We start from the raw sequence: 12,673 nt of genomic DNA, 5'->3' as shown, positions 1-12,673 counted from the left end.
TTCTTTACTTTTCTTGCTCTATTTTCCTTTTGTTTACCTGTTTCCTCAGAGTCTCTTTCTCTCTTTTCTCATGCTAACAACCAACTTCTTTTGATTACACTTTCATTCTTTCTATGATCTAGAACTTCTATGTACTCTTTTCTTATTCCATTAAGTTACATCCTATACCCCTCCCCATCCTCTTTGTCCTCCATTAGAAACTGCAGACCTTATTACAAATCTATTTGTTATACTGTAGATAATAACTGAACTCAACCTCTCTGTTTATTACAATATTAACATCTTCATAGGGGCTATTTGGTTTAAGGTTGCATATTGTCTGTACTGGGCACTGCTAATATTGATCTCCCCCTTAAAGAAGAGGTTTTGGAAACCTATAGGGTCACTATAAGCCTATGGGGGGAAACTGCAATACCTCAGATCTGCACAGAGGGGAAGATACGTGAACAACATGAAAAAACAAGGGAAGAAAATGTTCCAAACAAACCTAGATTCTATATTAATAGGATCCAGTGACAGCATGTAGAAGAAATGTCAGAAAAGGAGTTCAGAATATACATAATTAAAATGATTTGTGAAGCAAAGGATGAGGTAAGAGAGCAAATGCAAGCAATGAATGATCATACCAATAAGCAGTTGAAAGAGCAACTGCAGGAAGCAAAAGATCATTTCAACAGAGATAGAGATTCTCAAAAAAAAGCAAACAAACAAGCAGAAATCCTTGAAATGAAGGAAACAATAAACCAAATAAAAAACTCAATGGAAAGCATCACCAACATACTAGATCACTTGGAAGACAGAACCTCAGAAAATGAAGACAAAATATTTAATCTTGAAAATAAAGTTGACCAAACAGAGAAGACAGTAAAAATCATGAATGAAACCTCCAAGAACTATGCAATATCATGAAAAGACCAAATTTAAGAAGTATTGGGATTGAGGAAGACACAGAAACACAAACCAAAGGAATGAACAACCTACTCAATGAAATAATATCAGAAAATCTCCCAAACCTGAAGAATGAAACGGAAAATCAAATACAAGAGGCTTACAGAACACCAAATGCACAAAATTACAATAGATCTACACCAAGGCACATTATAATGAAAATGCCTAACATACAAAATAAAGATAAGATTTTGAAGGCTGCGAGAGAAAAGCATCAGATTACATATAGGGGGAAACCAATACGGATATCAGCAGATTTCTCAGCCCAGACCCTAAAAGCTAGAAGGGCCTGGAACAACATAGTTAAGCTCTGAAAAAACATGGTTGCCAACCAAGAATCCTATACCCAGCAAAACTAACCTTCAGATTTGAAGACGAAATAAAATCCTTCCAGGATAAACAAAAGTTAAAAGAATTTACAAATAGAAAGCCTGCACTACAGAACATTCTCAGCAAAATATACCATGAGGAGGAAATGAAAAACAATGTAGGTCAGCAAAGGGAGGAACTACCTTAAAGGATAAGCCAATCAAAGGAGAAATCAAGTCAAGTTAAAAACCAAAAATAAGCTCAAATGACTGGGAATACAAAGCATATCTCAATAAAGAATTATTCTCAGAGCCAGGCATGATGGCACACTGTAATCCCAGTAGGTTGGGAGGCTGCAGCAAGGGGATCATACATACAAAGCTAGCCTCAGCAACTTAGCAAGGCCCTAAGCAACTTAGCAAGATACTGTCTCAAAATAAAAAGGGCTGGGGATGTGGCTCAGTGGTTAACTACCCCTGGGTTCAATCCCCAGTACCAAAATAAAAGAAAAAGGAAAAGAATTATTCTTGGGCTGGGTATGATGGTACACACCTGTAATCCCAGTTACTTAGAAGGCAGAGGCAGAAGAATTATAAATTCGAGGTCAGCCTGGGCAATTTAGAGACTCTAACACAAAATAAGAGACAAAAAGGATAAAAACAGTTGGGGATATAGCACAGTGGTACAGCACCCCTGGGTTCAAACCCCAGTATCAACCCCCCGCAAAAAAAAAAAAAAAAAAGATTCTTGGTTGTAGTGGCACAGTAGTGCATGCATACCTATAATCCCAGGTACATGGGAGTCTGAAGCAAGAGGACCGCATGTTCAAGACCAGCCAAGGCAACTCAGTCAGAACTTACCTCAAAATAAAAAATGTGAAAAGAACTGGGGATATATCTCAGTGGTAAAGCACTCTGGGTTCAATTCCCAGTCCAAAATTAAAAAAAAAAAAAAAAAAAAAAAAAAAATTATTCTTGGCTGTATACCCATCTTAAATAGCAAGTAGCATTATTCACAATAACCAAAAGATGGAAGCAACCCAAATATCTACCAATAAATGAACAGATAAACACAATATAGGATATATACGAGAGAATATTATTCAGTCTTTTAAAGGAATGAAATTGACACTATAACATGCAGCATTAAACCTCAAGGACATTATACAAAGTACCTTAAGCCAAGCACAAAAGGAAAATATTGTATAAATCCAGTTATGTGCAGTTACCAAGAGTATGCAAATACACAGGCAAGACAGTAAACTCATGACTGCGCAGGGCGAGGGGGAGGGAGGAACTGGGAGTCTGCTCAGGGAGAAGGAGGGCAGCAGTGCTTGCACGACCATGTAAATACACTTAATGCCATAAGTTACGGTTTGGATATGAGGTATCCCTCAACGCTCCTATGTTAACGCAGGACTGCTGGGAGGTGAAGTGACTACAGACTGTGAGAGCTGTGGCACAATCAGTCCATCCCAGGACTAACGGACTAACTGGGTGGTGACTGTAGGTAGGTGGACCGTGGCTGAAGCAGTCAGGTCCCTGGGGGCATGCCCCAGAAGGGTTCGTCGTGCCTCAGGCCCTTTCCCCTCTCTCTACCTCCTGGCTGCCGTGAACAAAGGAACAGCCCTCCTCCACAATGCCCTTCCACCACGATGATCGGCCTCACCTTAGGCCCAGATGATGGAGTTGGCCCTCCATGGACTAAATCTTTGAAACCATCAGTCAAAATACACTTCTCCTCTAAGTTGTTCTTGTCAGGTATTTTTGTCACAGTGACACAAAGCTAACTAGCACACCACAGAACATGTTTTTTTTTCTTCTTCTTCTTCCTTTTTTTGTTTCTCCCCATGTGGGTGGGGGAGGGTGGTACTGGGGATTAAACCTAAGGGGCACTTTACCCCAGTACTTCCTTTTTATTTTTTATTTTGAGACAGAGTCCTGCTAAGTTGCCCAGGCTAGCCTGGAACTTGAAATGCTCCTGCTTCAGCCTCCTGAGTCACTGGGACTACAGACATGCACCCCATTCACCTGTAGAACAGACATTTAAAATGGCTACTTCGGGCTGAGGAGATAGCTCAGTTGGTAGAGTGCTTGCCTCACAAACACAAGATCCTGGGTTCAATTCCCAGCACCACAAAAAAAATTTAAAAATAAAAATAAAATGGCAACTTCATGTATATTTTGCCACAATTATTATTAAAAGAAACAATTATTCTTGGAATTTCTGAGATTCCTAATAGACATATACCCAGGAGCTTCTATAACAAAGGAAGTGAAATGGAACAAAACATCTCAGCTATCTCATCATCCAGCATCTCTTACTACATCAGATAGTATAACCAGATTTGCTCTAAATGTGTGTTGACTCATAGGGATTAATTTATGGACATAGTCTGCTATCCATAAAGTTAAATATGTTAAATTAGAGACAAGGTCTCATCGAGTTGATTAGGGCCTCAATAAGTTGCTGAGGCTGGCTCTGAACTTATGATCCTCCTGCCTTAGCCTCCCAAGTTGCTGGGATTACAGGTGAGCATCACTGTGCCCAGCTGGGAACATTTATTCTTAAAATATGCCTCTCAGGCATTTAGGACAAAACTGTCTAACAGAATCATCTAATGAGATGACAGAATGTGCTGGATGGAAATGATTGGATATGCTGTACAAACCAGTAGCTGCTAGCCTTGTATGTCTACCAAGCAGTTGGAAATGTGGCTAAAGCACATGAATTTTTTATTTTATTTTAAATGTGGCTAGTGGCTATCACACTGGTCAGAGCAGGCGTGGCTCTTCACTTAGGCATGCTTAGGGGTCCAGACAAAAGGTGCCTACATTGAAATTTTATGCTGCCCTTTCAGATTTCAAACTCTGCCCCATTCATAACCCCATGCCACCATAAGCTACATCAGACTCGAAAAAGGATATACCACTTTCCAAGCACCAATTACTTCCAAGAACTACGAAAAGCACTTTCATGGGTTTTATCTCATTTAATCTTACAGCCTCTGATGTTAAGAACAATAGTTGCACAGGGTACATAAGGTTTTCTCATACCCTGGGATACTAGCCTCTAAGGGAAACTCTAGAATATAAGCCCCTTCAGAATCCAAGGTTCAAAAAGGACAAAATCTGCAAATTACCGGATACCTAGAATCCCAATCCTCAGAGGCACCCGGGAGCGGGGTCGCTTTGTCTTCAGAGTTTTAAGTTGATGTAAACGGTTCCAGATGGTCTGCTCAGCCTTCTCCCTACAGAGATCAAGAGAGGCAAAAATGAGCCAAAAATAAATCACAGAGCAATCTAAGAGAATAGGACAATGGAAAGGAAAGAAAACCACCTTCGACCCTTTAAATGACATCAACCTTTAGGCTCAGAGAGGGTAGGTGGGCCAAATGAAGAAGCATCGCTTGCTGTAACTCACTCAACCTAGAATGACACATCCCCAAATCCTGACAAGACTATAAGCCAAACTGAAAAAGTCTATTTTTCAAAGCCTTCCACAACTCTGATAAGAGATATTCCTCCCTTTAACTGTCTTTCCACTTTATTCTTTTCTCTGTATTCAGTCATTACCTTGTATTTTCTATCAGAATGTTAGAGCTAATTATATATCTATCTTGGTTCCCATAACAGAATAAACTCTTTAGGTCTAGACTCCATAGAATGGTTCTTTTTTTTTCCCCCAGTACTGCTGACTGGACTCAGGGCCACTCTACCACTGAGCTACATTCCCAGCCCTGAAGGGTTCATTTCTGAATCTCCCAAAACTCCTTGCTGTGTGTCATGCAGCAAAGGTACTCAGAATAAAAATGATGAATTATAATTGATGGCATAGCCAGCTAAGGAAACACTAATATGCCTTATACACAGAAACACGGCTTCCTATAGCCAAGTGCTTCCTGGACACCCCTAATGGATGCCAAGAAGCATCTCTGTTCAGAACTCTTTCTCCCCCAGGCAGTTATATTATAAATACATGCCATTATTAACAAGGAAAACCTCAGGAAAAGTTGGGTGACTCGACACACTTTAGGGTTTCCTCATCTATAAAATGGGTTTGATGAGAGCACTAACCTTATAGCATTGTGAAAATTAAACTCGTTAACACATGTACAGGTTTGCATGGACCCTAACATACAGCATGCGCCCAGCAAATGTCAGCCAGCTGCATCAAGACTATCTCCACTGCAGGCAAACTGCAAGTCTACTGACGGGGGCATGGGCTGCATGCTGTTAGCTCTGGCACCATTACATAAGATATAGTCGCCTTTTTGGGAAAAAAAATTCATACCTGATAGAACAAGTGACAAGAAGGATCACATCAGCCTGAATAGAGAGCAAGGGGAAAAAGGAAAATTATGATCTTTGAAATTGGCTTTGTAGAATCAGTACCCTGGTAAAATATACGTAGAACTTATTATTTCAACCATTTTTTTTTTTTTTTTTTTTTTTTTTTTTTTTTTTGCCGTGCTGGGGATCGAACTCCAGGGCTTTGTGTTTGTGAGGCAAGCACTCTACCGACTGAGCTATCTCCCCAGCCCTCAACCATTTTTAAGTGTAGTTCTGCAGCGCTAAGAACATTCACACAGTCATGCAACCATTACCACCATCTACCTCTAGGACTATCTCATTCTCCACAACTAAAATTGTACCCATAAACACTAACCCTCCACCTCCCCTCCCCACAGCAATTTTTTTTTTTAATATTTTTAGTAGTAGACAGACAAAATACATTTACTTTATTTATTTATTTGTATGTGGTACTGAGGATCAAACCCAGTGCCTCACACATGCTAGGCAAGCCCTCTGCCACTGAGCACAACCCCAGCCCCCCACGGCAAATTTTTAACTTAAGTCCTTATCTAAAGGTAAGTATCATCATAAGTCTCAAAAATAGCTGGATCAAGCCAGGCACGGAGGTACACCCCTGTAATCTCAGGGTCTGGGGAGGCTGAAGCAAGAGGATCACAAGTTCAAAGCCAGTCTCAGCAATTTGGCAAGGCCCTAAGCAACTTAGCAATACCCTATCTATAAACAAAATACCATAAGGGCTGGGGATGTGGCTCAGTGGCTAAGAGCTGGAACAAAAGCATATCTCAGTCCCATGGTTCACTTCACACAAAAGAACTCCCCCAGCAGGCTGCACTTAAGAACTGGTTTACATAGAATCTTGACCAGGGCCAGAAAACACAGGGAAGCAGGACATGCACATACCTCTTGGAGGTTACTGGTCCGCAGGTAGCCACTCTTCTGTAAGATGGACCAGGCTATCTCTGTGTCATTCACATTCATCTGGCAGCCGTACGTCTCGAGGTAGACTGCAATGAGAGGCAGATTCCAGGGCAGGCAGACAACAATGGGCCACAAGTCTCAAAAGGTGTCCTCAAGAGCCTTAGGAACACCTGAGGCCATTGATTACACACTAAGTCCCCTACTGCCTCAATTTTAAAATATCATCAATTGCTAGATGTACCCCAAATTAACTGCAGTCTTTCTAAACAAAAGAAATACCTCATTATAAACACAGACCAGTTACAAGTCACGTTATTTAAAATATGAGAAAATATGGTTATGAAAACAGAAAAGGAAGGAACAGTGATCGTGTTTATCAGGTTGAGAACAAAATAAGTTTAAATCCACATGTTATACTCATCCTAGAAATGGAGAGGTTCTCCAGCCTCGGGAGGTAGTGTAATGGCCACAGGGTACAAAGAAAAAACACACTCATGGCACACAAGTCTCCCAGCCCCTCCAGAGGCTGAGGCAGAAGGATCACAAGTTACAGGCCTGCCTGGGCAACTTAGCAAGACCCTGTCTCAAAAATAAAATATAAAATATAAAAAGGGTTAGGGGCTGAGGATATAGCTCAGTTGGTAGAGTGCCTGCCTAGCATGCACAAGGCCCTTGGTTCAATCTCCAGCACCACAGGAAAAAAACAAGGAGGGGTGGGCTAAGGATATGGCACAGTGGTATAGTGCCCTGGATTCAATCCCCAGTCTGGAGAAAGAGAAGAAAAAAAGAGAGAGAAATGAAACCAACCTTTTCTCTGCCTTCCTAGAAGTTCATCCACTGTGAGATAGGGGGGTGGGTCCTCTGCTTCTGGTGAACAGGATTTCTCTTGAGGAGCTGAAGCACTTAAAAAATGCTGAAAAGTCGGTCCAGAGGCCAACCTGGAGCTGAAATCCTTGCGAACTCCATCCTCCTGCTGGCCTGGACTGGGGCATGCAGTACTGGGAAGAGTGCTGTGTGCCCTGCAGGTCTTGAGCAAAAGCCAGGACACGGAGGTCATCCATTCCCACCTTAGAGATCTCTGTACCCGGAGGATACATTGTACATGACGCATGGCGCTAAACAGCCCACAGTCTGCAAAAGAATGAGAGATGCTGCCGACATTTATCGATGTACAGATACTGCTCTGAGCGCGTGGAATATATTAATGCATTTATCCTTCACAAAAGCCCACAAAGAAGGTTAATAATAATATCTGGAGTTGAGCACAGTAGTGCATGCCTGCAGACCCAGCTACTTGAAGCTAAGGAAGGAGGATCACTTGAGCACAGAAACTCAAGGCCAGCCTGGGCAACATAACAATACCCTATTTCGTAAAAGATAATTATAATAAGCCAGCACAGTGGCACACCCATGTTATCCCAGCAACTTAGGAGACTGAAGCAAGAAGATTATAAGTTCAAAGTCAGCCTTGGCAACTTAGTGAGACCCTGTCTCAAAATAAAAAACAGAGCCAGGTGGTGGTACATGCCTGTAATCCCAGAGTCTTGGGAGGCTGAGGCAGGACAATCACAAGTTCAAAGCCAGTCTCAGCAACTTAGCAAGGCCCTAAACAATTTAGTGAAACCCTGCCTTAAAGAAAAAATAAAAACACTGAATATATAGTTCAGTGGTAAAGTGCCTCTGGGTTCAATCCCCAATACCCCAAAAAATTAATAAATAAAAAACAGCCAGGCACCGTGGTACACGATATAATCCCAGTGTCTTGAGAGGCTGAGGCAGGAGGATCTCAAGTTCAAAGCCAGTCTCAGCAATTTAGTGAGGCCTAAGCAACTTATCAAAATCCAGTCTCTAAATAAAAAAATAAAAATGGTTGGGGATGTGGCTCAGTGGTTAAGTGCCCCTGAGTTCAATTCCAGGTACAAAAAAAAAAAAAAAAAAAAGAAAAGGGTTGGGGGTGTAAAGTGACCCTGGGTTCCATCCCCAGTATAATAATAACAACAACAATAATATCATCATCAAGTTTTACAGGTGAAAAGAACTAAGGTAACTTGCCCAAGAACCCAGAGAGGAATGACAGAAATTAAATGCAAATCTAGGCGGTCTGCTGTTAAATCAATGGAGTGGTAGAGATAGAGAGTCCCAGCCAAACGACAAAATAACACCTGTATCAAAAACGGTTCCAATGACTTTAAGTGTACCAAATCTTTAAATCTTCACAGCAATCCTGTTACCTAGGCAAAAGGCACCATTATTTTTTGTTTAATATTTTTTTAGTTGTCAATGGATCTTTTTTTTATTTTATTTATTTCTTTGTATGTGGTGCTGAGAATTGAACCCAGGGCCTCATACATGCCAGGCAAGCACTGTACCACTGAGCCACATCTCCAGCCCCAAAAAGCAACATTATCATTGACATTCAGAAATGATGAAGCAGATGAGAGGCTAAGGAACTTGCAGCCAGCAGAGCAAGGACTTAAATGAAAACCCATGCCCACAGCACCTGCTACACTGCCTCCTGCTGAAACCCACTCACCGTCTGCAGGCATCTTCCTTCGAATTTCTCCAAAAGGACAGCACCTACTGTGTGACTCCATTCATTCTCCAAGAGTCTCAAACTGCTACCTTCAAAAGCATCACACCCACACCCTCTCATATGGAAAATGGTTGTGGAAAATGGCACAACCTTCACAAAGGACAATTTGCCACTTTCCATCAAAATTACAAATGCATGAATTCTTTGCCCAATAATTTCCATTGCTAGGTATTTATCCTACAGATATACAGGTGCAAGATGACATACATAAAATGGTATTCGATGCAGGAATGTTTCTAATGACAAAAGAATGGAAAATATGTGAATGTCATCAATAGGTGAACTAGTTATGTAAGTCCTGCTACATCCACAAAATGGAAGAAGATACAACTGTTAGAAAATGATGCTGAACCTATACACTAGAAAAGCAAGGAAGAAAAGTGCTCAGTACTACCTATAGTATGCTACGCTTAAATCTGTGGAATAGCAGGTGGAAATATTGAAATATACATTCTTAGATATACACAATACTGCTAGAATGCCTAAGAAACAATAGTTGCCTCCCAGAAAATGACGTGACTAAAATACAGGGGATGGAATTATACTTTCCACTACTTTTGAGTGTGCATGTGTGTCAAACCCAAGGCCTTGCACGTGCTGAGCATGTTACACCCCTGAGCTATCCCCTCAGACCACAGCACGCATTCTCAATGGACCCACTATCTATGGCCTGACTACCTCCCTTCAGCCATTCCAGACACCTCTGGATTGACCTCCACTAGCTTCTGGGTTTTAACACACACTGTCCTCTCTGGGTAGCCTATCCTCCCTCTGGCAGCAGAGCCAACTCCTGTGCCACCTTCAGGTCTCCACTTCCTCCTTAAGCCTGCCCCAGTCACCACCCCAAGTTTAGGCTGGGAGCCTCTTCTGAGTTCCCAAAGTGCTCTTCTAACTCTCCATCACAAGACTCATTCACAGGGCTGGGAGTGTAGCTCAGTGGGAGAATACTTGCCTAGTATGTGTGAGGCCCTGGCTTCAATTCCCAGCACTGCAAAAACCAACAAATAAACAAATAAACACACACACACACACACACACACACACACGACTCATTCACACTTTTCTGTCAAGTACTACTTACACTTTTGTCATCTCTATAAGCTGGGAGCTTGCTGAAAGCAGTGAACAAATCTCATTCATTTCTATACCCTTGGCAGCTCCCATTTCTAGAACACTTCAGCAGTTTTAGGAACTGGCTGGTGGAAGGTGCTACACATGTACAATTAACAGTGATAGCCTGTTACCTCTCCAACTTCATCAAATGCTGTATCTGCTATCAGCATTTAAACTTTTAGTTTGAGCTTTAAAATCACCCATTTCTGGGCTGGGGAGATAGCTCAGCTGGTAGAGTGCTTGCCTTGCAAGCACAGGGCCCTGAGTTCGATCCCTGGTACCGCAAAAAAAAAAAAAAAAAAAAAAAAAAAAAAAAGAAGAAAATCACCCATTTCTGTCTGATAATTGCTGTGTGACCTTTGGCAAGTCAAATTCCTGCCTCTGGGCTGCCAATTCCACATGATAAAAGAAAAATAAATGTAGTACCTACCCTCCAGGGGTGTTATGAGAATAAAGGAGATATTAAAAACCCAACTTGGCATACAGTTAAGACTTCAGTAGCCAAAAATTCACAGCCCCCGCCTTCTTTCATGGGGGATATAAGAGCACTGTGGCTAAGAGTATGGATATTAGAGTCAGAATCTGACCCAAAAGTTGCCTAACTCAGGCACCTGTCTTAAACTCTGGGAATCTCTGATCATGTGGGAAATGGGAATGACAGCATCTATCTCTGTTAAGTTTGTTGAGAATCAAATGCAACAATACAAGTATAATGCTTTGCAGAGCAAAGCAGGCGCCTGTCCGGGGTCTCAAATGAATTTTGTAAGTGGCAACAACAGTCTACGGCGTCCTAAGCGTTTTGATTGGAAGATTACAACGTGTTAGGTGTGCTGCAAAGCACTTTCCAAGAATCATTGCACTGAACTCACGGCAACCCTGTGAAGCACGTTTATCATTCCCACTTCACGGATGAGGAAGCTGGGGTTCAGATGAAGTGGGGTGGCTTGCCCAAGGTCACGCGGGCGTATGCAGCCGGGATGGGCACGAACCCAGCCTCCAGGCCCCGCGCCGCAACCACAGGGACTTCTTTCCCCCTGCATCTCCAGGACTCCGTGACTCCTGCCCCAGGCGCGGCCCACGGTCAGGTAACCTCACCCAGCCGGCGCCCAGCTCCGCTCACCTCCACCTGCCACGGGGTCTAGCGTCCTTCAGCGGAAGCTCTGCAGGGCGGCGCGGTCCACCTTTCAGCGGTCCGCCGCTGCGCGTGTGCGCGCACGACTTCCGTTCCTCCTAGACGTCCCAACGGAAGTGTTTTCTCTATATGGTCCGGGTGGACTCAGGTTCCTGGCTTCGGAAAAATCCAAGGGCTGCGCTGAGCGGTGTGGCACGAGCTAGCCAGTAGGAGGCGATTGAGGGCTTGAAAGGCGGGGACTCGGAATTAAATGTACCCTTAAATAGGGTGGGGGGTGTAGCTCAGAGGTAGAATGCTTACCTGCTGAAAGGGAGACCCTGGATTCACCAAAAAGAAAAACTCAAAATGTAGTATAGTAGATACATCTTCCTTAGATGAAAAAACATAAAATGCATTATCGACAATTTTTATATTGTTTATGTGTTGAAATAGTAGTTGGGATACACTGGTTAAAATAAATATATTATTTGAATTAATTTCATGTGTTTCTTTTTTTTGTTATAATTATTAGTGCATATTACTTGTACAGAATAATGGGATTCATTGTGACAATTTTACATATACATATAACATACTTTGTATCCACCCTTCCTCTTTCCCTCTTCCCCCCCCAACCTCTTTCCCCTTCCCTAATATCCACCTTTTATTTTCATGTTATTCTCCCTCCCCAGATTCCCAATATGAGAGAAAACATGAGATAATTTGTCTTTCTAAGCCTGGCTTATTTTGCTTAACATGATAATCTGTTGTTCCATCCATTTTCCTGCAAATATCATGATTTAATTCTTCTTTATGGCTGCATAATATTCAACTGTGTACATGTGCCACATTTTCTTTATCCATTTATCCACTGATGGGCATCTAGGCTGATTCCATAACTTGGCTATCATGACTATTTCTGTGATAAACATGAGTTATTTTAATTTTTTTCAGTACATGCTAGGCAAGTATGCTTTTTACTTTTTCAATGTGACTACTAGAAAATTTTAAATCACATACACAGCTCTCATTCCATTTCCATTGGACAGTGATGCTATATAGATTAATGAGTTCTTGATGCATCTCTGAGCCAGGACCTCCCTGAAGTTCCAGACCAGTAACCCAGTTGCCTATTTGAAACAGTCCCTGGGGTGTCTAGTGACCATCTCTAACCTAATACTGAACTCTTCATTTTCACACACACGTTCTGATCCCAAACTTGTTCCTGCAGATCTGTCCCATATCAGCAAATCAACCACCCTTCCAGTTGAACTAGGAACTGAAGAGTCATTTTCAATTCCTCTCCCTCAATCTCCATAGTCAATCCATCAGCAGGTCCTGTCATCTCTGACTGCAATATGTCTC

At 42.1% G+C, this 12,673-nt stretch overlaps 1 protein-coding gene across 5 annotated transcripts in view; it reads right to left on the bottom strand.

Annotated features, from left to right (window-relative positions):
- Cdk5rap1 (CDK5 regulatory subunit associated protein 1) overlaps positions 1-11,431 on the bottom strand; it is a 59,273-nt gene extending 47,842 nt beyond the window's left edge. For 4 of the 5 annotated variants that reach the window (XM_047540574.1, XM_047540576.1, XM_047540575.1 and 1 more), the window contains exons 1-5: positions 11,318-11,431; positions 7,299-7,622; positions 6,474-6,577; positions 5,551-5,585; positions 4,407-4,507 (exon numbers count right to left, since the gene is read on the bottom strand). In XM_047540574.1, coding sequence (XP_047396530.1) covers positions 4,407-4,507; positions 5,551-5,585; positions 6,474-6,577; positions 7,299-7,602 — 544 coding nt within the window. In that variant the 5' untranslated portion in view covers positions 7,603-7,622; positions 11,318-11,431. Of the gene's footprint in view, positions 1-4,399; positions 4,508-5,550; positions 5,586-6,473; positions 6,578-7,298; positions 7,623-11,317 lie in introns of all 5 variants that reach the window. The other variant, XM_047540578.1, reaches the window with a different exon arrangement.
- Between the last annotated feature and the right edge of the window lie 1,242 nt (positions 11,432-12,673).

The sequence above is a fragment of the Sciurus carolinensis genome, chromosome 2, assembly GCF_902686445.1.
Source record: "Sciurus carolinensis chromosome 2, mSciCar1.2, whole genome shotgun sequence".
NCBI classification, from domain to species: domain Eukaryota; kingdom Metazoa; phylum Chordata; class Mammalia; order Rodentia; family Sciuridae; genus Sciurus; species Sciurus carolinensis.
This window is presented reverse-complemented; position numbering and strand designations above follow the sequence as displayed.